The 26,051-nt window shown below is 44.2% G+C and overlaps 1 protein-coding gene across 1 annotated transcript in view; it reads left to right on the top strand.

The window, feature by feature from the left end:
• The window catches only part of stab2 (stabilin 2), a 35,071-nt gene that overhangs the window by 8,302 nt on the left and 718 nt on the right, over positions 1 to 26,051 (top strand). Inside the window, exons 12-66 of the mRNA XM_029761099.1 lie at positions 194 to 343; positions 661 to 804; positions 1,171 to 1,233; positions 1,460 to 1,576; positions 1,754 to 1,807; positions 2,057 to 2,137; positions 2,286 to 2,438; positions 2,631 to 2,690; positions 5,499 to 5,591; positions 5,934 to 6,020; positions 6,170 to 6,281; positions 6,374 to 6,554; positions 6,729 to 6,822; positions 6,980 to 7,138; positions 7,297 to 7,392; positions 7,523 to 7,615; positions 7,732 to 7,779; positions 8,322 to 8,461; positions 8,652 to 8,763; positions 8,860 to 9,027; positions 9,223 to 9,330; positions 9,449 to 9,580; positions 9,731 to 9,859; positions 9,940 to 10,002; positions 10,104 to 10,199; positions 10,577 to 10,772; positions 11,221 to 11,316; positions 14,009 to 14,060; positions 14,220 to 14,281; positions 14,495 to 14,620; positions 14,801 to 14,874; positions 14,970 to 15,044; positions 16,946 to 17,065; positions 17,297 to 17,341; positions 17,492 to 17,572; positions 17,659 to 17,814; positions 19,169 to 19,300; positions 19,424 to 19,483; positions 19,600 to 19,866; positions 20,004 to 20,150; positions 20,265 to 20,321; positions 20,419 to 20,539; positions 20,869 to 21,018; positions 21,187 to 21,291; positions 21,450 to 21,557; positions 21,750 to 21,943; positions 22,089 to 22,230; positions 22,415 to 22,548; positions 22,653 to 22,818; positions 22,934 to 23,040; positions 23,139 to 23,258; positions 24,580 to 24,729; positions 25,032 to 25,145; positions 25,357 to 25,488; positions 25,851 to 25,964. Coding sequence (XP_029616959.1) covers positions 194 to 343; positions 661 to 804; positions 1,171 to 1,233; positions 1,460 to 1,576; positions 1,754 to 1,807; positions 2,057 to 2,137; positions 2,286 to 2,438; positions 2,631 to 2,690; positions 5,499 to 5,591; positions 5,934 to 6,020; positions 6,170 to 6,281; positions 6,374 to 6,554; positions 6,729 to 6,822; positions 6,980 to 7,138; positions 7,297 to 7,392; positions 7,523 to 7,615; positions 7,732 to 7,779; positions 8,322 to 8,461; positions 8,652 to 8,763; positions 8,860 to 9,027; positions 9,223 to 9,330; positions 9,449 to 9,580; positions 9,731 to 9,859; positions 9,940 to 10,002; positions 10,104 to 10,199; positions 10,577 to 10,772; positions 11,221 to 11,316; positions 14,009 to 14,060; positions 14,220 to 14,281; positions 14,495 to 14,620; positions 14,801 to 14,874; positions 14,970 to 15,044; positions 16,946 to 17,065; positions 17,297 to 17,341; positions 17,492 to 17,572; positions 17,659 to 17,814; positions 19,169 to 19,300; positions 19,424 to 19,483; positions 19,600 to 19,866; positions 20,004 to 20,150; positions 20,265 to 20,321; positions 20,419 to 20,539; positions 20,869 to 21,018; positions 21,187 to 21,291; positions 21,450 to 21,557; positions 21,750 to 21,943; positions 22,089 to 22,230; positions 22,415 to 22,548; positions 22,653 to 22,818; positions 22,934 to 23,040; positions 23,139 to 23,258; positions 24,580 to 24,729; positions 25,032 to 25,145; positions 25,357 to 25,488; positions 25,851 to 25,964 — 6,336 coding nt within the window. The remainder of the gene's footprint in view (positions 1 to 193; positions 344 to 660; positions 805 to 1,170; positions 1,234 to 1,459; positions 1,577 to 1,753; positions 1,808 to 2,056; positions 2,138 to 2,285; positions 2,439 to 2,630; positions 2,691 to 5,498; positions 5,592 to 5,933; positions 6,021 to 6,169; positions 6,282 to 6,373; positions 6,555 to 6,728; positions 6,823 to 6,979; positions 7,139 to 7,296; positions 7,393 to 7,522; positions 7,616 to 7,731; positions 7,780 to 8,321; positions 8,462 to 8,651; positions 8,764 to 8,859; positions 9,028 to 9,222; positions 9,331 to 9,448; positions 9,581 to 9,730; positions 9,860 to 9,939; positions 10,003 to 10,103; positions 10,200 to 10,576; positions 10,773 to 11,220; positions 11,317 to 14,008; positions 14,061 to 14,219; positions 14,282 to 14,494; positions 14,621 to 14,800; positions 14,875 to 14,969; positions 15,045 to 16,945; positions 17,066 to 17,296; positions 17,342 to 17,491; positions 17,573 to 17,658; positions 17,815 to 19,168; positions 19,301 to 19,423; positions 19,484 to 19,599; positions 19,867 to 20,003; positions 20,151 to 20,264; positions 20,322 to 20,418; positions 20,540 to 20,868; positions 21,019 to 21,186; positions 21,292 to 21,449; positions 21,558 to 21,749; positions 21,944 to 22,088; positions 22,231 to 22,414; positions 22,549 to 22,652; positions 22,819 to 22,933; positions 23,041 to 23,138; positions 23,259 to 24,579; positions 24,730 to 25,031; positions 25,146 to 25,356; positions 25,489 to 25,850; positions 25,965 to 26,051) is intronic.

The raw sequence follows: 26,051 nt of genomic DNA, 5'->3' as shown, positions 1-26,051 counted from the left end.
CCTAGAGGTACTGTAGCTATATGATACACAATAGACATCTAGAGACACTGTAGCTATATGATACACAGTAGACACCTGGAGACACTGTGGCTATATTGCTGCATATTTTGTATACTTTTGGAACACAAGACCAATATTTTTTACTTTTCCCCCTATAGCTGAAATGTTTATCATGTTTGTTGTCCTGTCTCAGCTGATAACTCTGATGGCTGACCCAATGAAGGCTAAGTACCTGTGTAAGCTGCACATTGCTGCCGGGGAGATGCCCTATGACATGCTGAACAGAGGGCTCATCTACTACACTCTGACGGGCAAGGCAGGGGAGACGGTGACAACAGATGACGTGAGATACACACACACACACACACACACACACACATACACACACACACACACACACACGCACGCACGCACGCACGCACACACACACACACACACACACACACACACACGCACACACACGCACACACACACACAGGGGCAAGCCTCATTACCAAGGCCCTCCTCATTTAGACTGACAAAAGTGAACACCGTCCCAAGAGTGTGCTTCTCATAGTAGTAGTGATGACACAGCACAAGACGGTCCCATGAGAAACACTGCTCTAATGACAGGTCACGCTGGTCATGTCAGCAAAATAACTTGATGATCCCCCCCCACAGGACAAGCAGCTCAAGATCCGTATCCATGGCAGCAGGAAGAAGGGCGGGGTCCTGCAGTCTGATGTCATCGCTTCCAATGGGATCATCCATATTATCAACAAGCTGATGGACAGTGTCTCACCCACCGTGGAGAGTGATAGAGAGGTGCACAAATACCAGAGACAGAGGTTGCGTCACAAACGGCACCCTATTTAGTGCATTACTTTTAGTCAAAAGTAGGGCAGTACATAGGGAATAGGGTGCCATTTGGGACCAACCAGACACATTGTTTATTATACTTAGAATAGCATTTGTAACGCCTACATTTGTGCCTATATTTTTATTTATTTAATCCTTATTCGACCAGGTACGTTGACTGAGAACACATTCTCATTTACAGCAACGACCTGGGGGAATAGTTTCAGGGGAGAGGAGGAGGGGGGATGAATGAGCCAACTGAAAGCAACAAGACTGGTTGTTAAGTTAGGCTAAGTTCCATTTTGACATGACCTGTCATGTTATCTTTTCCAGGAGAATCTGATGAAGATTCTATCAGACTATGGGAAGTTTTCCAAGTTCAAGGATTTGTTGATGGTACTGTCTTCTGTATTCATTTCATGCTATTTACATTTTATTTAACATATTCTATGTATTATTCAGTGGGTATAGTGTATCAGATATGAAGTAACATCAACCTGTTGTTTGATATCTTATTAATGTATTGTTATTCTTATTTGTATGTATTTATATGCAACTACATTTTTTGGTATGAAATATTCAACCTAAATAAAGTTTGATTTGGTTTGATTCGCCTGTACAGAAAGCCAATATTGATTCTGTATTGGAGGAGGCTGGGCCCTCCACCATCTTTGCCCCCACCAACACAGCCTTCGATGCCATGAAGGAGGGACAGCTGGACTATCTCACCTCTAGTGAGGTAGGGAATGGGTGACCTCATGTGCACATACACATACACATGCACACGCATGTACACTTCACTCAAACACTCTTATGCCTCTGATGACACAAACACACACATCGTTTTGCAATGCATGTGATGTCTCCAGACCGGGACTGTGATGTGTGTGTTTGGCTTATTTTTGTCTGATTTCAGGGAAGCACTAAACTACTGGAGCTACTAAGGAATCATGTGGTCCCCTCAATCAATGTGAGTGTGCATGTTAGGCTACATGTCAATCACCAAACCAGATCATGTAGAGTCCCTTAGACTTCAATTCATTAATCTTCTCAGAGTATGAGTGCTGATCTAGGATCTGTTATGTCCTGTTATGTTTTGTCTATATCATAATGAATTAGATTACATGGACAGAGGAGACCTGATCCTAGATCAGCACTCCTACTCTGAATATTCTGTGAATGTGTTTGCATATGGCTGTTGTTTTCCATTGGTTTGAAGTTGGAGGTCTATAATGCTGTGACCAACCAGCGGATTAGGACCATTGCCAATCAGATCCTCTCGTTCAATGTGACTGAAAACGTAAGTACATGTGACACATCAACACAAGCGAAGAGGTATATATAGTGTGTGTGTGCAGGTGCGTGTGCGTGTGCGTGTGCGTGTGTGTGTGCGTGTGTGTGTGTGTGTACAGTAGGTGTGTGTGTCTGACTCTGACAAAACCCCATAGGGTCAAATCCTGGTCAACGGCATGGCTGTACTGGAGGCAGACGTGGAGGCCAAGAACGGACGCCTCTATTCGCTGGACGGAGTTCTAATCCCGCCCTCCATTGAGCCGGTACTGCCTCACAGGTGTGACATCACAGAGAACAAACTTATGAAGGTGAGTTTGAGTGCCAGGTTTTGTGATCGTCCCCTGCATTCACATGAAGTGTTTTCGTTTCAGAAGTTTTGTTCATTATTAACTTTATAACGTATTATTAGAGTCATCCTTTATTTAGATTTAGTGAGGTAGTTTGTTCTGGTTGCTTGTCCTCATTTGAGCGTCTCTCTTCGTTGACATGTTACTACCCAGGGTGACTGTGTCAGCTGCTCAAAGGTGACCAAGTCCGGCTGCCCATCCGGAGTGTCCACAGTAAGAACCCACACACACTCAACCTCAAATAGTTTGCAAATACTGTATAGAGACCTAAGCATCCCTTTCAGTTGCTTTCACATGGCTCTTTCCTTAACCTCGTGCAGTGCCTTCAGAAAGTATTCCTACCCTTTGACTTATTCCACATTTTCTTGTGTTACATCCTGAATTCAAAATGGATAAAAAATATCTGTTTTCTCACCCATCTACACACAATACCCCATCATGACAAAAGGAAAATATGTTTTTAGAAATGTTTGCAAATGAATTGAAAATGAAATACAGAAATATCTCATTTACATACAGTACCAGTAAAAAGTTTGAACACACCTACTCATTCAACAGTTTTTCTTTATTATTACTATTTTCTACATTGTAGAATAATAGTGAAGAGATCAAAACTATGAAATAACACATATGGAATCATATAGTAACCAGAAAAGTGTTTAAACAAATAAAAATATATTTTATATTTGAAATTATTCAAAGTAGCCACCCTTTGCCTTGATGACAGTATTCACACCCCTAAGTCACTACTCAGGCTCCCGAGTGGCGCATCTCAGTGCAAGAGGCATCACTAAAGTCCCTGGTTTGAATCCAGGCTGTATCACATCTGGCGTTGACTGGGAGTCCCATAGGGCGGTGCACAATTGGCCCAGCGTTGGCCAGGGTAAGCCGTCATTGTAAATAAGAATTTGTTCTTAACTGACTTTCCCAGTTAAATAAAGGTTTAAAAAAGAAAAAAAATTCATGTCAGGAGCGATTACAGCTGTAAGTGTTTATGAGTAAGTCTCCAAGAGCTTTGCACACCTGGATTGTACAATATTTGAACATTATTCTTTAAAAAATTATTCAAACTGTAACTAGGCAACTCAGGAACATTCAATATAATCTTGGTAAGCAACTCCAGTGTATATTTGGCCTTGTGTTTTAGGTTATTGTCCTGCTGAATTTGTCTCCCAGTGTATGTAGGAAAGCAAACTGAACCAGGTTTTCCTATAGAATTTTGCCTTTGTTTAGCTCTATTACATTACTTATTATCCCCAAAAAATCCCTAGTCTTTGCTGATTACAAGCATACCCATAACATGATGCAGCCATCACCATCCTTGAAAATATGAAGAGTGGTACTCAGTGATGTGTTGTGTTGGATTCTTCCCAAACATAACTCTTTTAAAGTCACCATTGGCCTCATGGTGAAATCCCTGAGCAGTTTCCTTCCTCTCTGGCAACTGAGTTAGGAAGGACACCTCCATCTTTGTAGTGACTGGGTGAATTGATACACCATCCAAAGTGTAATTAATAACTTCACCATGCTCAAAGGGATATTCAATGTTTGCTTTTAAATTTTTACCCATCTACCAATAGCTGCCCTTCTTTGCGAGGCATTGGAAAACCTCCCTGGTCTTTGTGGTTGATTCTTTGTTTTGAAATTCACTGCTTGACTGAGGGACCTTACAGATAATTGTATGAGGTAGTCATTCAAAAATCATCTTAAACACTATTATTGAGTCCATGCAACTTATTATGTGTCTTGTTAAGCACATTTACTCATTACGTTATTTAGGCTTGCCATAACAAAGGGGTTGAAAACGTATTAACTCAAGAAATTTCCGGTTATCCTTTTTAATTCATTTCTAAAAATGTCTAAAAACATAATTCCACTTTGATTTTATGGGGTATTATGTGTAGGCCCAGAATTGTCATACTTGAGTAAAAGTAAAGATACGCTAATAGAAAATGACTCAAGTAAAAGTGAAAGTCACCCAGTAAAATACTACTGGAGTAAAAGTCTAAAAGTATTTGGTTTTATATATACTTAAGTATCAAAAGTAATTGTAATTGCTAAAATATACTTCAATATCAAAAGTAAAAGTATAAATCATTTCAAATTCCTTATATTAAGAAAACCAGACAGTTTATTTTATTTTACAGATAGCCAGGGGCACACTCCAACACTCAGACATCATTTACTGTAGGGGGTGTGTACTGGTGGCAGAGAAGTCAGGCGCAGGAGAGCAAAAACTGATTTACAACGACGCAGTTTAATAAATAAAACCACCGTTAACAGAACAATAAATCAATGGGTAAACAAAACCCGTTACACACAAGCATAACGTGCACAAGCACTACAATAAACTATTCCGGACAAGGACATGGGGGGAACAGAGGGTTAAATACACAGCATGTAATGATGGAATTGAAACCAGGTGTGTGGGAAGACAAGAGAAAACAAATGGAAAATGAAAGGTGGATCGGCGATGGCTAGAAGACCGGTGACGTCGACCACCGAACGCCGCCCGAACAAGGAGAGGGACCGACTTCGGCGGAAGTCGTGACATTTACAAATTAAGCGTTTGTGTTTAGTGAGTCTGCCAGATCAGAGACAGGGGATGACCAGGGATGTTCTCCTGATAAGTGTGTAAATTTGACAATTTTCCTGTCCTGCTAAGCATTCAAAATTTAACTTTTGGGTGTCAGGGAAATGTATGGAGTAAAAAGCACATTATGGTGAAGTAAAAGTAAAAACGGTCGAAAATATAAATAGTAAAGTACAGATACCCCAATAAAATACTTAATACTTAGTATTTTAAAGTATTTTTACTTAAGTACTTTACACCACTCTGTACAAAATCCTAATTTAATCCATTTTAAATTCAGGCTGTAACACTTTAGTGAACTTTAAAGGTGAAAGAGTGCCATTTGGGACACAGACCATGGCTTTGAGTAAACACATCCAGCCATCCAGCCATCCATGTACTGTATACAGCTCTGTGTTTATTTTGCTGACGTCGCCCCCTTTGTGTAGAACACCTTCTTTCGTGGCTGTGTGTTCCGGAACATACTGAGTTTCAACATCCCTACGTTTGGCTGCGCCCCCATATGCAACAGGACCCTCACGGTACAGACACACACAGACACACACAAAACCTCTAAACCTAACCTTAATCCTAAACCTAACTCCTAACCCTAAGCCTAACCTTAACCCCAAACCCTAAACCTTCAAGCCTAAAATATAATTTTAACAAATTCACTTAAAAAAAAAAAATCCTACCTTGTCAGGACATTCTGGTGACTTGTCAGGACATTCTGGTCCTGATAATGTAGGAAAACATGTACACACACACCACACACAACATCCCTCACACCTCGCACACTCTGTAGGCCCGACCTGATTTGAGTTCTGCACCCTCTTTTGCCCGTCCTCCTCCCTAACCCCACCTCTACATCACCCTCTCCCCAGACACCACTGTGCTGTAAGGGCTTCTATGGGCCAGACTGCACCCCGTGTCCTGGAGGGTTCAACACCCCCTGCTCCCGTCATGGACAGGTGAGACACCCCACCTAACCAACGCATCCCTTAACCACTTAACCAGTCTGACTGAGAAAAGAATCTATGCAGTGATTGGCGTAATCCTCCTCTTTGTGTTTATGTTCAGCATGTAGGTATTCATACTTATTTTCTACCGTGTGTCTTAGTGTTCTGAGGGGATCGAGGGAAACGGGACGTGTGTCTGTGAGACCAACTTCAAAGGCTCCCGGTGTCACTACTGCTCCAACCCCGACAAATACGGACCAGCCTGCGACAAAAGTACACCCCCGTCTTAGACATTCTATATTGACAAAGGGACACATCAGTGTCCCCAGATGATGACACGTCTGTCTCTCCCCCTCTGTCCCTAGCTTGTGACTGTATCCATGGTGTGTGTGATAACCGTCCCGAGGCAGACGGGCGTTGTAAGGTGGACTCCTGCCAGCCGGGCTACACTGGCCAGTACTGTGAGCGCCACACCCAGGCCTGTGGCCCCCAGGTGACCTTCTGTCATGCCCACGCAGAGTGTAACTTCAACGGAGGGGCAGTCAGGTGAGTGTGCAGGCTTCACTGCGGCCTTGTTGGGGATGTTGGTATAAAAATAGAATCCCTTTCTCTCACTCAATGTTCTAAATTCTCATGACAACACAGTGCTTTGTATCCAAGATTGTCCCTCCTGCAAAATGTTGTTCTAAGTAAAAGGCATGTTTTTTTATGTGTGTGAAGGTGTGTGTGTAACCCTGGTTTCCAAGGCGATGGGATCACGTGCGTGTATACGGAACCCTGTGCCCTTCCAAACCGTGGAGGATGCGATATGAATGTAAGCACAGAAAACACACAAACAATGTATGAAAACCATACATCTCACCATCAACGTCTTTCAGTACCTTTTTCAATTTAACCTTTTTTCACCTAAGCATGGTAGCCTGCTTGCTGTACTGAGCTGTTCTGACTGTGCTCTCCACTACCCCCTACAGGCCAAGTGTATAAAGACAGGGCCAGGCTCACACACATGCCAATGTTTGGCAGGATGGAAGATGGATGAGGATGGGTGCCAGCCTGTCAATGACTGCCTGGGCCCTGACAGAGGGGGCTGCCATCCCAATGCCACCTGTATCTACGTGGGCCCTGGACAGGTGAGAGGGGGGTAGGGCATCAAACTCCCAAAACAGTCTGATTGACTCAATGCGATGTTGTTTCTATATTTTCTCCCCTACCATCTATCTTAACCATCCATTCAATAAAGCCCAAAGTCTCCAGTTGATTCTATGCATGTTCCTATTTCCAAATGCAGAGCGGCTGTGCGTGCAAGAGTGGCTTCCGTGGCAATGGGAGGGAGTGCGAGGCGAACAATCCGTGTGTGGCACAAAATGGCGGCTGTCATTATCTGGTGGGTGCCCGCTACTTCTCATTGGCTAACACGATAAGTATTGAACCAATAGAATCACCGACCATAATACTGATTGACTGTGATGATAGCCTTTGACCTCATGAACTTTGATCTACTTTCTCTCCTAAAGGCAAGCTGTCTCTACGTGTCCGGTGCATGGAAGTGTGTGTGTGAGGATGGATACACAGGTGACGGAGAGGTGTGCTACGGCAACGTGGGACAGGTGAGCACTTCCTACCTTATTGCCAAGACAGGTAGCTACATATGTTTGTGGATTAGGGGACTGACAAACCTACACTGATCTGAATAACAAACCTGACCTCCACTGTGTCTCTGTAGGAGTTGATGGCCCTTCCTGATGTCACTGAGTTCGCCAAATGGGTGACTGTGAGTTTGACCGTTGTCATTTCTGACCGTTTTACAGCAGGGGGGGTTGAGTTTTCCCTGTGTTGTTTATGCTGTTGTTCAGATTCTTTATTGTCTGAATAAGAAACAACCTATTTTCACTTCTGACATCCTGTATCAATGAGACGTCACACCACACTATCTAGAACCTTAAAGAGTTATTCAGCTGAACCCTTTGAAGAACCCTTTTTGGTTCCAGGAAAAACTCTTCTTGGTTCAATGTAGAGGGTTCTACATGGAACCAAAAAGGGTTCTCCTATGGGGACAGCCGAAAACCCTTTTGGAACCGTTTTTTTCTAAGAGTACATAGTGTAAGCTTCAGGAACGTTTAGTAAGATACAACCGGATATGGTTACAGAGCATTATGGGTACTGTAGTACATCATGCAACAATCTGCATAAGGTCATATTCACAACTCACCATGACCTTCTGCTAGCCTGCTAGTATGCCTGTAAGAGGCTGGTCGTATGGTTTTAGGTCGGCATGACATTTAGTATTTCCTTTCGTCTCCTCCCCTCTCCCAGGACATAGGCATTTCCCAGCTGCCACTCATGAACAGTCAGAACGTAACGCTGCTGGTGCCGTCCACAGCAGCTACAGACAAGATGACCAAAGAGGACAAGGACTTCTGGACAACCCAGGGGAACCTACTCAGTATCATCAAGTAAGACCTGGGTCATATTCATCAGGCACCAAACGAAATGATATGTTCTAAAACAGGAAGAGACTACTTGGACTTGTCCAATAAGAGCCGTCTCTTTTATTTTCCCTTGGACAACTTTTAAAAACGTTTTGCTATATCCATTGTGATTCTTCCATTGTGATAATCCTTATTTCTGATTATCCCCTGATAGAAATCACATGATCCAAGGTGTCTACTCACTAGATGACCTACGCGATGCATCCTCCAACTTGCAGCTCACTTCCGCTCTGAAGAAGGCTCTTCCTGTTACTATTACCAATGAGGTGAGTTTAGAGGCAGGTTTCATCCCAAGGTTGAAGTGAACAGGAACTGCGATACTGTAACACATGATCTGAAGTGAACCCTGTATTGTCTGTCAGTCCACAGTGATTGGAGGAGCCACCATAACAACCGCGAATGTGGCTTCAACCAATGGACTGATCCACATTATTGACACAGTGTTGGTTCCAGAGAGGAGTCTCAGTGAGGGGCTGCTGGAGCTGCTTGCACGGAGGCCAGAGTTCTCCCTGTTCAGGAGTTACCTTGTCGTATGTACATTATAAGGCTGCTATTCTATTCATCCACACTCTCGTACAGCACTCGAACTCTATTTTTGAACGGAGCACTCTGATGAACAACCCCAGCTTTATCAACGTCTTATTAAAGTTCTCCATAAAAATATGTGTGATTCCATATGCAGCCATATCTGAGGAAAATGTCTGTCTCTGTCGGCTCCCTCTCAGCATCACAACCTGACAGAAGAGATAGAGCAGGCCTCGGCCTACACAGTATTCGCTCCAACAGACGGCGCTGTCCTCGAGTACCTCAAGAATACCGCTTCAGACACCATGGTACCTGAAACGATTTTGTAATGTTGTTACACATTGTGTGTGTGTGTGTGTGGATGCGAGTGTGCGTGCTTATATAATGTATGAACTGTAGTACTGTGTGTGTTTTGGTTGTTGTCAGGACCTGAATACGACGCAGTACCACATAGTGCTGTCTGATAGGTTAATGAAGGTAGACCTGCTGGGTGGAGCCTACAAGGAGACCATGCTGGGGTTCTCCTACCAGCTAGGCATCTTACCCAGGGATGACAAGGTATTATTATTATGGGATGCTCTGGGAATTCTGTTTGTGTTCTACTAATGTTGTATCAGCCATATTGGCTATAGTCTACTACTGTTTGAGTCCTCTCAAAATGTGGTGCTCCTTTTTTCCCTCTTCTCTTCTCTTCTCTCTCCTCTGTAGTTGTTTGTGAATGAGGCCCAGGTAAATGTGTCAGACATCCAGGGTGGTAAAGGGGTGATCCACGGCCTATCTGCAGTACTAGATATCACCAGAAATCGCTGCGACTTCCAGCAATTCAAGACATTTCCAGTAAAGCCCCTTTTCTTCCTTTTTCTAAACATTTGACATTCATTTTCTCAGATAATAATTCATTTATATTTTGTCTGAAGGGATCCTGTCAAGATTGCTTCTACCCACATCTCAACCCCTGTCCAGCTGGAGCTACCCCAGTGGTATGATACCTTTCAAGTATATCCAGCTACTGTATTGTGGATCCAAAATGGCTATCATGTTTCACGAATTACTCTCTGTGTTATGGCTGTTTTCCCTACAGGCATTGGTCAGGAAAAAGTGTATGTTCAGTCGGGTCTACCAGGGGGAACGGCTGCTCAGCATCGGCTGCAGGACCATCTGCAAGAACACTACCATTGTACGTGAGACACCAGCAGCACCACTATCACTGGAATACTACCACATTTCGGACTGTGTCCCACCCTATTCCCTATATAGTGCACTATTTTTGACCAGGGCCCATAGGGAATAGGGTGTAATTTGGCATGCATCCCTAGTCTAGAATGGGTCACTGGTGTAGAAACAAAAGCACTGTTAACATAATTGGTTACCATTGTGTTTGCATATTACTTACACATATTCAATGCTTTAAATCCAAGAAGAGGAATCAACAAGGGTCTAGAGAAGCTCTACCTGAGTGAGGGAATTGACAGGCAATCATACTCTACCTTCACGGCAATTGGAAGTGAGAGTAGAAGTGCGTGTCCCTGTGATTGACTCTAGCTCCCCCTGTAGGTGCGGAGGTGCTGTGGCGGGTTTTACGGGGAGCACTGTGAGCCGTGTCCAGGGCCCAAAGGCCAGCCTTGCTATGGGAACGGGATGTGCCAGGACAGAACCAACGGTACAGGGGTTTGCCAGTGTAACAAGAGCTTCAACGGGACTGCTTGTGAAACGTGCCAGGAGGGCAAATATGGCATCCACTGTGACCAAGGTACTGTGACCAAGGTACTGTAGTAATGTATTGTAAGCTCTTAGAAAAAAAGATGCTATCTAGAACCTAAAAGTGTTCTTTGGCTGTCCCCATAGGAGAACCCTTTGAACAACCCGTTTTGGTTCCAAGCAGAAACCTTTTGGGTTTCATGTAAAACCCTTTCGACAGAGGGTTCCATATGGAACCCAAAAGGGTTATTCGGCTATCCCCATAGGGTTCTCCAGCCGAATAACCCTTTTGGAACCCTTTTTTCTAAGAGTGTAGTAAAATAGCGTCCATTGTGACCAAGGTACTGTCGCACGATATATCCACTATCAACTTGCCACTACAATATAGAATCCAGCAATTCAACATTGGGATGCTATTGCAATACAGAAACACAATCACTATATATGCTACTATCATCAGCATATTTCTCTCTCTCGCTCTGATTCCCCCCTCTCTGCAGACTGTAGGTGTAAGAACGGCCGGTGCAACGACGGTATCCATGGAGATGGGACATGCGAGTGTGACGCGTATTGGAGAGGGGTCACCTGCGATGACAGTATGTACTGTATGAAAGTATATGTGCTGGCGTTGTTCTTATTTTTAACGAGTATAATTTTAGCTCCGTGCATCCGATAGCACTTTAAGGTGTGCGAGTTTAATCTTTCCAGTATGTATGACAGGGTCATTGCCTGATAAGTGGGCCACAGTGCAGGAGGGTCATTCTTGAGTTGTGGTGGCATTTCGTGAGAATAAAAATAAAATGTTATGTATTTATACAATATCAGTCAAACGGTTGGACACACCTCCTCATTCAAGGGTTTTTCTTTATTTGAACTTTTTCTACTTTGTAGAATAATAGTGAAGACATCAAAACTAAGAAATAGCACACAGAGTATATTTATTTGAGATTCTTCAAAGTACCCATCCTTTGCTTTGATGACAGCTTTGCACACTCTTGGCATTCTCTCAACCAGCTTCATGGGGTAGTCACCTGTAATTCTTGGAGTTCCCACATATAAATAAGAATTTGTTCTTATGCCTAGTTAAATAAAGGTTAAATAAAAATGTAAAAAATTATGAAAAATATGCTGAGCACTTGCTGGCTGCTTTTCCTTCATGCTGCGGTCCAACTCATCCTAATTGGGTTGAGGTTGGGTGATTGTGGAGACTAGGTCATCTGATGCAGCACTCCATCACTCTCCTTCTTGGTCAAATAGCCCTTACACAGCCTGGAGGTTTTGGGTCATTGTCTTGTTGAAAAACAAATGATAGTCCCACTAAGCTCAAACCAGATTGGATGGCGTATCGCTGCAGAATACTGTGGTAGCCATGCTGGTGTGCCTTGAATTCTAAATAAATCACTGACCGTGTCACCATCAAAGCACCCCCACACCAGCACACCACCTCCTCCATGCTTCACGGTGGGAACCACACATGCGGAGATCATCCGTTCACCTACTCTGCGTCTCACAAAGACACGGCGGTTGGAACCAAAAATCTAAAATTTGGTCTCATCTGACCTTAGGACAGATTTCCACCGGTCTAATTTCCATTGCTTGAGTTTCTTGGCCCAAGCAAGTCTCTTCTTCTTATTGGTGTCGTTCAGTAGTGGTTTCCTTGCAGCAATTCAACCATGAAGGCCTGATTCATACAGTCTCCTCTGAACAGTTGATGTTGAGGTGTGTCTGTTACTTGAACTCTGGGAAGCATTTATTTGGGCTGCAATCTGAGGTGCAGTTAATTGCCCATTTCTGAGGCTGGTAACTCTAATAAACTTATCCTTTGCAGCAGAGGTAACTCTGGGTCTTCTTTTCCTGTGGCGGTCCTCGTGAGAGCCATTTTCATCATATTGCTTGATGATTTTTGCGACTGCACTTGAAGAAACTTTCAATGTTCTTGAAATTTTCCAGACTGACTGACCTTCATGTCATAAAGTAATGATGGACTGTTGTTTATCTTTGCTTATTTGAGATGTTCTTGACATAATATGGACTTGGTCTTTTACCAAATCGGGCTATCTTCTGTATACTCCCCCACCTTGTCACAACACAACTGATTGGCTCAAACACAATAAGAAGGAAAGAAATTCCACAAATTAACTTTTAACAAGGTACACCTGTTAATTGAAATACATTTCAGGTGACTACCTCATGAAGCTGGTTGAGAGAATGCCAAGAGTGCAAAGCTGTCATCAAGGCAAAGGTGGCTATTTTAAAGAATCTCAAATATAAAATATATTTTGATATTTTTAACACTTTCTTGGTTAAAATAGATTTTGTTTAACAAGTAATGTTTATTGTTTCTCAAAAAGGTAGGGGTAAAAATGATTGACACTCCTGTTTTCAATAACTTTAAATACCTCACCTTGCGAGGATAATGGCACTGAGTCTTTTCCTAAAATGTTGTATGAGTTGGAGAACACATTTGGAGTGATCTTAGACCATTCCTCCATACAGAATCCTTCCAGATCCTTGATATCCGTCATCTGTGCTTATGGACTGCCCTCTTCAATTCAAACCACAGGTTTTCAAGTCCGGAGACTGAGATGGCCATTGCAAAATGTTGATTTTGTGGCCAATTAACCATTTCTTTGTGGATTTTGATGTGCTTGGGGTTATTGTGTTGCTGGAAGATCCACTTGTGGTCAAGTTTCAGCCTCCTGGCAGAGGCAACCAGATTGTTGGCTAAAATGTCCTGGTACGAGTGTTAATAATTTCTGACCCCACTGTATTATATATATAAAATGAAAAGCATTTTAATAGCATTCTTTGTTTTTATTAATCCATACAAATATGAAATACTTTTATTTACTTTCTAGAATTCAAATAATAGATATCTCTAAATCCCCAAAACATGTCACTACAACTTTACTCATTACTACGGGGACAAGACAATTTGCATACCCTAAGTACTTTAAAGTATACATACAAATACAGTTTTGCAGTACAGAGGACTTACATTTTGTTTTATCATTGACAATCAGTTCAACATCAACAAAAACATGTATGATGTGTTTTTCATGGTTGCAAAGGCAAGGGATGCAAATGACACCGCACAGGACGTGTCCTACCAAGGGACAATAGTCCCACCCCTAACTGACAGAAAGACATGCCAAAGAAAACACACATGTATTACAAGTAGAAGTCACATGGGCATTTTAACTCACATGAATCATATCAATGTTATAGGATCATCTCATATTATGTTCGAAGTACTGTGACACGTCATCCCTGTATGCTGTGTTTCAGAGTTCACTAGAGAAGAGAACTGTGGGGACAGGAAGTGCCACACCAGTGCAATGTGAGTGAACTCACTCTGACTTCAGCTTCCCACCACTCTATGATGTGACTATGTTGAAATCAAACCATTTCAGCACAGCAAGCCTGAGAAACGGTTCTTAAATCTCTTACCTGCAAACTGTGGTTCCATCTCTTCTCCTCTTTTGCATCTCTCTCACAGATGTGTTGTAGGTCGCTGTGAATGCTTGGCAGGGTTTCAGGGTAACGGCACTAACTGCAAAGGTATCCTTCCTGTCACTTTCCAGCATGCACTACTATACTGGTACCTGAACTGCTATTATACATGGCTACCACACAGGAAACTAGGTGTAACAAATCTCTCTCTATCTGTGTGTGTGTGTGTGTGTGTGTGTGTGTGTGTGTGTGTGTGTGTGTGTGTGTGTGTGTGTGTGTGTGTGTGTGTGTGTGTGTGTGTGTGTGTGTGTGTGTGTGCAGCGAAAGATGCCTGCAAAGACAATAACGGAGGATGCAGTCCTCACGCTGTGTGTAAGAGGACTCTCCCTGGACGCAGGCAGTGCGTGTGCAACACGGGATATCACGGCGATGGGATGGTGTGTGTACGTAAGTGTGCATCTTTAATCTACACACTTTGACAGGTCAGGTTCTGAAATAATGTTGAGTTTCAGCTGTGTTTGTTCGTTTTGTTACCTAGGGCTGGGCTACCACTGAAAGTAGCGGTAAGAAATGATTTGAGCCAATTTAGACCCAAACAATGTTAAACATTGTTTTATTTTCCCTCAGAGATCAACCCCTGCCTGGACGGTAAAGGAGGCTGCCATGCCAATGCAGACTGTATTCACACCGGACCTAACAAAGTAAGTTGGTTGGTTGGTCGGTCCGTCGTGTGTGTTCGGTGTCCATCAATCTGTTGTAAAACAATGAACTGACTTATTTCATGTTTTCTATCCAGACGTCGTGTGGGTGCAGCCAAGGCTACACAGGAGATGGGAAGGAGTCTTGTACGGTTATCAACCTCTGTCGAACGGTACATCTCTAATCTCTCCCTCAATACAGTGTTAATGTAGTGAACAGTGTTACAGTGTGGTGAACAGTGTTACAGTGTGGTGAACAGTGTTACAGTGTGGTGAACAGTGTTACAGTGTGGTGAACAGTGTTACAGTGTGGTTAACAGTGTTACAGTGTGGTTAACAGTGTTACAGTGTGGTTAACAGTGTTACAGTGTGGTGAAAAGTGTTACAGTGTGGTGAAAAGTGTTACAGTGTGGTGAACAGTGTTACAGTGTGGTGAAAAGTGTTACAGTGTGGTGAAAAGTGTTACAGTGTGGTGAACAGTGTTACAGTGTGGTGAAAAGTGTTACAGTGTGGTGAAAAGTGTTAGTGTGGTGAACAGTGTTACAGTGTGATTAACAGTGTTACAGTGTGGTGAACAGTGTTACAGTGTGGTGAAAAGTGTTACAGTGTGGTGAAAAGTGTTACAGTGTGGTGAACAGTGTTACAGTGTGGTTAACAGCGTTACAGTGTGGTGAACAGCGTTACAGTGTGGTGAACAGTGTTACAGTGTGGTTAACAGTGTTACAGTGTGGTTACAGTGTTACAGTGTGGTGAAAAGTGTTAGTGTGGTGAAAAGTGTTACAGTGTGGTGAACAGTGTTACAGTGTGGTGAACAGTGTTAATGTAGTGAAAAGTGTTACAGTGTGGTGAAAAGTGTTACAGTGTGGTGAACAGTGTTACAGTGTGGTGAACAGTGTTACAGTGTGGTGAACAGTGGTACAGTGTGGTGAAAAGTGTTACAGTGTGGTGAAAAGTGTTACAGTGTGGTGAACAGTGTTACAGTGTGGTGAAAAGTGTTACAGTGTGGTGAACAGTGTTACAGTGTGGTGAACAGTGATAATGTAGTGAACAGTGTAACAGTGTGGTTAACAGAGTTACAGTGTGGTGAACAGTGTTACAGTGTGGTTAACAGCGTTACAGTGTGGTGAACAGTGTTACAGTGTGGTGAACAGTGTTACAGTGTGGTGAACAGTGTTACAGTGTGGTGAACAGTGTTACAGTGTGGTTAACAGTGTTACAGTGTGGTTAACAGCATTACAGTGTGGTGAACAGCGTTACAGTGTGGTGAACAGTGTTACAGTGTGGTGAACAGTGTTACAGTGTGGTTGACAGTGTTACAGTGTGGTTGACAGTGTTACAGTGTGGTGAACAGTGTAACAGTGTGATGAACAGAGTGGTGAACAGTGTAACAGTGTGGTGAACAGTGTAACAGTGTGGTGAACAGTGTAACAGTGTGGTGAACAGTGTAACAGAGTGGTGAACAGTGTAAATGTAATGAACAGTGTACAGTGTGGTGAACAGTGTAACAGAGTGGTGAACAGAGTGATGAACAGTGTAACAGTGTGGTGAACAGTGTAAATGTAGTGAACAGTGTAACAGTGTGGTGAACAGTGTAACAGAGTGGTGAACAGTGTAACAATGTGGTGAACAGTGTAAAGGTAGTGAACAGTGCAACAGTGTAACAATGTAGTGAACAGTGCAACAGTGTGGTGAACAGTGTAACAATGAGGTGAACAGTGTAACAGTGTGGTGAACAGTGTAAATGTAGTGAGCAGTGCAACAGTGTGGTGAACAGTGTAACTGTAGTGAACAGTGCAACAGTGTGGTGAACAGTGTAACTGTAGTGAACAGTGCAACAGTGTGGTGAACAGTGTAACAGTGTGGTGAACAGTGTAAATGTAGTGAACAGTGCAACAGTGTGGTGAACAGTGTAACAATGAGGTGAACAGTGTAACAGTGTGGTGAACAGTGTAAATGTAGTGAGCAGTGCAACAGTGTGGTGAACAGTGCAACAATGTGGTGAACAGTGTAACTGTGTGGTGAACAGTGTAACAGCGTGGTGAATCATGTAACAATGTGGTGATCCTCTTGGCAGAAACAAAGGGACTGCCACAGGTACGCCAGGTGTAATATGACTGGTCCAGGGGAACGCAGCTGCACCTGTATGGACGGATACATGGGCGACGGCATCAGCTGCAAAGGCACTGTGGGCAAGGTGAGCAGGAGAGGAGACAACACATAGCATGATCAAGTAAAAGTTACATTTGATTGCCATTTGTAAGTACATGTACATACCCCATGTAAGCTCACACCTCTTTTCCCACTTTATCTCTTTCTCACTCACTCACTCACTCACTCACTCACTCACTCACTCACTCACTCACTCACTCACTCACTCACTCACTTCATTTGACCATTGATCAGTGTTTATCTTTTTCATCTACAGGAGCTTCTCACCAGGAAACTGAGGGATTTTTATCTTGGGTTGATGGTGAGTCTCTCTCTGACCAGTAACACACTTTTATTTATGTTCTGTATTAAGTTACACATCCTAGTAAGAAAGGCACAACACAATCACTGTTGATTAAAATAATAGCAAATGAACTAAAGATATTGTTGGTTGAACGTTGTTTGTTTTCAGATGGCAGATATCTCTCTGAAGGGCCGGGGTCCATTCACCGTCTTTGCTCCAACAGCTGAGGCCTTCGCCCAGGGGGATACGGTAGGAAAGTGTGTGTGTGTGTATGCGCCTGTATTTATATACCTGTGTGTGTACGGATCTTATCTTGTCTCATGACTTGCTCTTAGGCAAAAGAGTTGAGGAATCCCTCGAAGAGAGAGAAGAGGGCCAAGATTCTTCGCTACCACATTGTGTCATGTCACACCCTATTGGCCAGTGACCTGACCACGCCCAGAAACCTGACCACTCTCATGGGAGACGTCTTGACCATCACCTACTCTGAGGTAACCAATGAGATTACAACACTCCCAGTGGATTCTGTTGGTTGCTTCAATGTCTGGATTATTATCCTAGATTCCATTTCTTATCATGATGGATTGGATATTATTTATACAGTGCATTCGGAAAGTATTCAGACTCCATCAATCTACACACAATACCTCATAATGGCAAAGCAAAAACAGGCTTCTCTAAATGTTTGCAAATGTATAAAAAAAAATCTACATATATATATATTACATTTACATAAGTATTCAGACCCTTTACTCAGTACTTTGTTGAAGCACATTTGGCAGCGATTACCGTCTCAAGTCTTCTTGGGTATGATGCTACAAGCTTGGCAGACCTGTATTTGGGGAGTTTCTCCCTTTCTTCTCTGCAGATCCACTCAAGCTCTGTCAGGTTGGATGGGGAGTGTCGCTGCAGAGCTATTTTCAGGTCTCTCCAAGAGATGTTCAATCGGGTTCCAATCCGGGCTCTGGCTGGGTCACTTAAGGACATTCAGAGACTTGTCCTGAAGCCACTCCTGCGTTGTCTTGGCTGTGTGCTTAGGGTTGTTGTCCTGTTGGAAGGTGAACTTTCGCCCCAGTCTGAGGTCCTGAGCTCTCTGGAGCAGATTTTCATCAAGGATCTCTGTATTTTGCGCCGTTCATCTTTCCCTCGATCCTGACTAGTCTCCCAGTCCCTGCCGCTGGAAAACGTCTCTCCCGATTGCTCAGTTTTGTCGGGCGGCCAGCTCTAGGACGAGTCTTAGTGGTTCCAAACCTCTTCCATTTAAGAATAATGCTATCCCCAGATCTGCTATCCCCAGATCTGTGCCTCGACACAATCCTGTCTCGGAGCTCTACAGACAATTCCTTCGACCTCATGGCTTGGTTTTTGCTCTGATATGCACTGTCAACTGTGTGACCTTATATAGACAGGTGTGTGCCTTTCCAAATCATGTCCAATCAATAGAATTTACCACAGGTGGACTCCAATCAAGTTGTAGAAACATCTCAAGGATGATCAATGGAAACAGGATGCACCTGAGCTCAATTTCGAGTCTCATAGCAAAGGATCTAAACACCATTTTTTGTAATACATTTGTAAAAATGTCTAAAAACCTTTTTTCAATTTGGCATTATGGGGTATTGTGTGTAGATTGATGAGGATAGTTTTATTTTTATTTAAATAAGGCTAACGCAACAAAATATGGAAAAAGTCAAGGGGTCTGAATACTTTCTGAATACACTGTATACCTTGAGAAGTGTAGAAGTATAGTATGGATATATGTTGCATCTGGTTCCTCTGCTACATTTGAGGAAGAGATTCCATGGTGGTGGTGTGAGAGCTGAGGTCTCCTGTCCTTGTTTCCAGGGTACCATCCTCATCAACAACATGGTGAAAGTGGTGCACAGTGATGACCCGAGCATCAATGGGATCATCCATGAGATTGACACCTTCATGATACCAGAGAGCCTGAAGAAGGCTGATGTGATAGAGGGGCCAGTATGTACAAATATAAAGACTATTTGTAATCAATACACCTGTTTAAATCTGTCAAACACTCCATCATGGGATAACTCATCACCATCTCCCTGTCTCTCTCTCTATCCATCTCTCCCTCCACAGTTGAACCTCACTGATGTGGCTGATGGTAATGGTTACAAGACCTTCTACAAACTACTGTTGGTTAGTATTTGTCCCTGTGAAGTTCCTATTTCCTTTATGGATTCTGAGAATAGCAATCTAAAACTTCTCCCCTGAAAAGTGTTCAAGAAGGTGTTCTTCTCTGTTTCTCCCTGCAGGACACAGATGTGATGGCAATGGTGAACGACCCCCTCCACCAGCCCGTGACATTGTTCCTGCCGTCGGACCGCGCCATGGCCGCACTGCCCCAGGAGCAGAAAGACTTCCTTTACAACACACAGAACAGAGGACACCTGCTGGAGTACCTCAAATACCACATCCTCCGAGACACCAAGGTGTATGCAGCAGAGCTGGTCCACATCAATCCTATACGGACGCTCCAGGGATCCGAACTCAAAGCCAACTGTGGAGGGCTGGACAACATAGTGAGTAAAACAAAGTAGAGTTGTGTTTGTACAACACGGAATAAAATCAATTTCGAGACAAAAAAGTAAGGCCATCTTGTGGTATTTGGATTGACCCAGAAGCCAACATTTTCTGAGAGATGTACTTTTTTGCACAGGGTGAAATCTTCCTCAATGACGGGAACTGCCGAATCATCCAGAGGCACCTCCCCTTCAACGGTGGGATAGCCTATGGGATCGACTGTCTGCTGAACCCGCCGAGTCTCGGGGGTCGCTGTGACAAAAAGGAAACTATAGATTTCCCGGTGAGTGTGACCATATCATGCAGTATATGGTCTTTTTATTGCTACCATGGAATAAGGTGATTAGAATTATTATTGTCTTAGAACGTTTTTTTCTGTGTTTCTCCTGTGTGATAGCTACCCTGTTCATTCTGCACATCATCAACACGCTGCCCCCCTGGGTCCAAACTCAAGGTATCTGTTCATCCAGCCACCCGTCGTAACCTTTATGTGGATATAACACTTGCATCTGTCCCCTACTAAAAACTGCCCCTATATACGTATTCTGCAGGAGGTGAAGAAATGTGACCTGCATACGATAGTGAATATGAATAAAGGCTGCCAGGCCATATGTACTTTTGTCCTCTGGCAACCCAAGTGCTGTGCTGGCTTCTATGGACGTGACTGTCTGGGTAAGAACTCCCAAAATATGCCTCAGATCTCCCTGATCATACCAAGACTGCATCTCAAATGGCATCTTATTCCCTTTATAGTGCACTACTTGTCAAATGTACTAGGGAACAGGGTACTATTTGGAATGCAGCCTAATAAATAGGACAACAATGACAGCTTGTGGTGAAAACCGCATAAAGAATGTAATTCTCAAAGACTAGCTCCAAAAGTCTCATGCAGTCTCAGAAATGTGATTGGCATTTGTTAAAGCAGGTGTTTGAAGTGAAAGACTACAGATCTGAGTTGTTTCCCATCATGCCTTTGACTTCCTGTTCGTGTTTACCTCAAGTTTGTCCTGGCGGGAATTCATCTCCCTGTTTGAACCATGGAAAGTGTGATGACGGTCACCTAGGCAACGGTAACTGCACATGTGACACTGGTTTCCATGGCGACGCCTGTGAGTTGTGTGAAAAAGGCCACTATGGATCGGGCTGCACAGGTGTGTAGCGCTCTGGTGTGGATACCTTCATCTCAAGATTTAGTTGTGCTACCTTGTGTGAAGAATTTCATCGTGAACTTGTGTGGCTTAATTTAGTATCATCTTGAATCATTCTCCATACTGAATCTTGAACCTGATTTGTAATATGATGTCATTTTTTTCCCTCAGCATGTAACTGCACAGAGCATGGGTCATGTGAAGAAGGCCTTAAAGGGACAGGCTCCTGTTTCTGTGAACAGGGCTGGACCGGCCAGCGCTGTGAGACACAACTAGGTAAAGAACCACAAGTTACAAAATGTCCACCACACAAAAGGAAGACCAAGAGCCATCATCTTGAAATGGCAGTTTCTACTACATTTAAAACACTGATATTTATCATTTAAACTTTGATGTTAACTGTTCCCGTCACCCTTCACCCCCTCTCCCTATAGCGGAGGGTCCAGTTTGCTCCCCAACCTGCTCTCAGAACGGCATATGTAAAAAGAACAACACCTGTGTATGTAAACTTTTCTACGAGGGAGACGGCATCAGCTGCACTGGTAATGGCCTGCACAGACAACACTGGAGTACTACAACACACACACACACACACACACATCCCACATGCAGACACATACTGTGTATACGCACATGAAACAAATTATGTACATCACTGTTGATCACTGCTTCTCTTCTGTGTCATGAATTGCTCCTTTTGCTGCTCCTTCCTCCTCCTCTCCATCGCCCTCTAGTGGCCGACCTGTGTATGTCCTGGAACGGTGGCTGTGCCCAGGGAGCGAAGTGCAGTCAGAAGGGGGAGAAGGTGAGCTGTGCCTGCCCTCAGGGACACTCTGGAGACGGCTTCATCTGTCGGCCTATAGACCCTTGCTCCGTCGATGACAACGGGGGTTGCCACGAGCACGCCGCCTGCACCATGACTGGGCCGGTAAGGGGTCAGCCACGGGGTGCCATGGGTACTACAGGGGTTGCTATGGTAACTTATTAGCTTACCGCCAATAGTCCTGGCATGTCAGCTATTTGTCTGCTTTAAATATGAATACATCTTTGCGTGTGTGTGTGCGTGTCTATAGGGAAAGAAGAAGTGTGTGTGTAAGGATAAGTACATCGGGGACGGTGTGACGTGTGAGGTGAAGGAGCTTCTTGTGAACCGTTGTCTCCAGGAGAACGGGCAGTGCCACTCTGACGCCCAGTGTACGGACCTTCACTACGAGGGTACGCCATGCACGCACACACACACTGTACACTCCTTCTATAGGAGTTTCATTTAAAGTCTGCATAAGAATACAAAGGATATATATACAGTATTGCTCTTTTTCCAAGACCCAAACGCACACATGTGGTGTGTGATATGCTGTGATGTTCACATCTTCTATCTTTGGTGCCCCCCTCCCATCAGACAGCACAGTCGGTGTGTTCCACTTCCGGTCCAATAAGGGACAGTACAAGCTGAACTATACATCGGCCCAGGAGGCCTGCACAGGAGAGGGGGGGACCATCGCCACGTACACACAGCTCTCCTACGCACAGCAGGTGAGCACACATACATTAACACACACCCGAAAAAGATACACAAACATATTTACCCACACATACACACACCTACTATGCTACCCCTCTGATGACCCTGTCTCCAGGCTGGGCTCAACCTGTGTGCGGCTAGCTGGCTGGACCAGGCCAGAGTGGCCTACCCCACCACCTACTCCAACCCCAAGTGTGGCTTTGGTCACGTGGGCATCGTAGACTACGGCTTACGCAACAACCTCAGTGAGACCTGGGACACCTTCTGCTACAGGGTCAAGGGTAAGAGGGGAAAAGGAGATGAGGGAATCATTGAGAGGGGAGGGAAAGAGAGAGACAGCCCTCTATGTGTGAAAAATGTGTTTCATAACGTGTGTGTGTGTGTGTGTCCCTCCAGAGGTGAAATGTGAATGTAAAGCAGGTTATATAGGAGATGGATACTCCTGCACTGGAAACCTCCTGCAGGTCCTCACTGAGAAGCCCACCTTCTCCAACTTCCTCTCTGTGAGTATCTAAATGGTGTCATTATATTCAGGTTTTGATTTATTGTATGTTCACTCACAGTGGTTTGTTAACTGATCCGGTGTCGTTTTTCCCTGCAGCAAATCCTGAACTACTCCCAGATGTCCGTGTCAGGAAAACAGTTTATGAAGCGCCTCAGTAACCTGACCATCCAGTCCACTCTGTTTGTACCTGATAATACCGGACTGTACCAGAACCAGGTACAAGAACACCCTGTCAGACACACTGACATGCATTATGATGCACACCCGGACATATGTATGCACTGTCTCACACAGCTACTCACACACAGCCCTGTACATTACCACCAGAGGCATCATGCCCATAGAGATGTCAGATTTGTCCTGTTTAAATATTTGGCAGGATGTCCAACCGGCCTCACAACCGCAGAACACATAACCACGCAAGCCCAGGACCTCCATATCCGGCTTCTTCACCTGCGGGATCGTCTGACACCAGTCACCTGGACAGCTGATGAAACTGGGGGTTTGCACAACCGAAGAATTTCTGCATAAACTGTCAGAAACCGTCTTGGGGAAGCTCATCTGAGTGCTCGTAGTCCTCACCAGGGTCTTGACCTGACTGCAGTTCGGCGTCGTAACCGACTTCATTGGGCAAATGCTCACCTTTCGATGGCCACTGGAACGCTGGAGAAGTGTTATCTTCAGGGATGAATCCAGTTTTCAATTGTACCGGGCAGATGGCAGACATGGCGTCGTGTGGCGAGTGGTTTGCTGATGTCAACATTGGGAACAGAGTGCCGTGGCGGTGGGGTTATGGTACGGGCAGGCATAAGCTACAGACAATGAACATACCGTGACGAGATCCTTAGGCCCATTGTCGTGCCATTCATCCGCCGCCATCACCTCATGTTTCGGCATGATATTGCACAGCCCCATGTCGCAAGGATCTATACACAATTCCTGGAAGCTGAAAATGTCCCAGTTCTTCCATGGCCTGCATACTCACCAGACACGTCACCCATTGAGCATGTTTGGGATGCTCTGGATCGCCGTGTACGACAGCGTGTTCCAGTTCCCGCCAATATCCAGCAAATCCAAGTAGCTAGCTTGTCTAATTATCTTAGTTGGTATGCCTAAGTTGGTAGACTTTAGAAAAGCAAGCAATTACTAAATGTACTGAATAAGACTCACATTCCTTTCAATCTTTTACCCAGATTTTTGCAGAGAAGCATATTTAGATTTTGTTAAAAATATAACCACAGAGGTTGGTGGTACCTTCATTGGGGAGGACCGGCTCGGGGTAATGGCTGGAGGTGAATAAATGGAATGCTGTCAAATACATCAAAACACATGGTTTCCCACGTTAGCGGAGACGGCATTAACGGTAAACGCTGCATATGTCGGCCAAATCCTAAATTACCTTTAAATGTCTATCGCGCAATCTGTACCGCTTCAGCGATCCAGATTGAATAGAGCCCTTACTCTGACTTATATGAACACGTATATGTATAAATGTGTACACCCACTCATACTCACTCTCCTGTGTTGTATTGGCCAGACACTGACCCACAGGGACATGGAGTACCATCTCTCGGAGGGCCGGGCCTTGGCCCTGAAAGACCTGACCAACGGCAGCCGTATCCGCACCCGGCTGGGCCAAAGCCTCCTTGTCCTGGGCATCGTTGACTTCCTCAACCCAAAGGCCCTGGTGAGACATGGAGCTACAGTACTGTACACATCAACCCTGTACTTACTGTACTTTGTTCATTCACTCACTGTACCACACTCAGGTTCTGTTGTTTTTCAGTCCCCGTTATATGAATGTATTATATGTTGCCCTGGTTTACCAGGTCTCCTAGAGTGGACTAAGATGTTTGAGAAAATTCGCTACTGAACAAGCCTCATAGACCACATATGTATTTTATAGAACAGTTAACCACTGAAAATAAAGTTTGACTTCATGATTGTAGTCTGTGAGCTCAAACTTGTCCCATCCTGATCTCTCTGTAGAGTTCCTCCCGTTTTATCAACGACCGCTTCATCGTCGACTCCGACATCCTGGCATCCAATGGGATCATCCATGTGCTGCAGGGACCCCTCAAAGCCCCACCTCCTTGGACAGTGGTGAGATTATTACATAATTTTCTGTTTAGTTTCTCACCTTGATCTCCGACGAGATGTTGCTAAACTACTGGTCCTCGATCAGATTTATAGTTTATGGTTAAGATTAGGACTGATTCAAATTGTGAGAACTGATCCTAAATCAGTTGGTAAGGTCAGGTATTGGTGGACTCCTGTGTCTGACCTCTGACCCTATCTGCGACTGGTCCCCCAGCTCCACGCGGGTCACAAGGCAGGGATGGGGATTGGAGTTGTGCTGCTGGTCATGCTGATGGCTGGGGCTGGGTTCGTAGGCTACCACTTCTACACCCACAAGACCAAACCATTCCAGTTCCACTACTTTAAGGTGAGTGTGTTGGTTGAATGTTGTCTGAATTTTTTCAAATTTATTTAACTAGGCAAGTCAGTTAAGAACAAATTCTTATTTTCAATGACGGCCTAGGAACAGTGGGTTAACTACCGTGTTCAGTGGCAGAATGACAGATTTTTACCTTGTCAGCTCGGGGATTCGATCTTGCAACCTTTCGGTTACTAGTCCAACGCTAACCACTAGGCTACCTGCCGCCCCTGAATGTTGTGCAACAATGACTTTTTGTCTCATTCAAGGCAATCAGCTGTTTATTGATATTCTGTTTGTTCAGAAGCTAAATGTACAATAAAACATGGGGAACCTCAAACTTGATAATTGACCTTTGCCCTCTTTTACAGGAAGAGGACGAGACGCCTCCAGACTGCAACCCTGCCATCTGCAACCCCAGCATAGTTAACCCCATTTATGACTCTGCCCCTGCCACAAGTGAACCAGTTCCATCTGAGCTTCCTGTAAGTGACCCCACCCTATTTTAAATTTGTATACCAACCCCTGTAGAGAAAATATGTGCATGAATATGAATGCCATTGAACTAAACG

This window comes from Salmo trutta, chromosome 8 (genome assembly GCF_901001165.1).
Source record: "Salmo trutta chromosome 8, fSalTru1.1, whole genome shotgun sequence".
In the NCBI taxonomy this organism is placed as follows: domain Eukaryota; kingdom Metazoa; phylum Chordata; class Actinopteri; order Salmoniformes; family Salmonidae; genus Salmo; species Salmo trutta.
The sequence above is the reverse complement of the archived record's forward strand: the minus strand, read 5'-3'. Positions and strand labels throughout refer to the sequence as shown.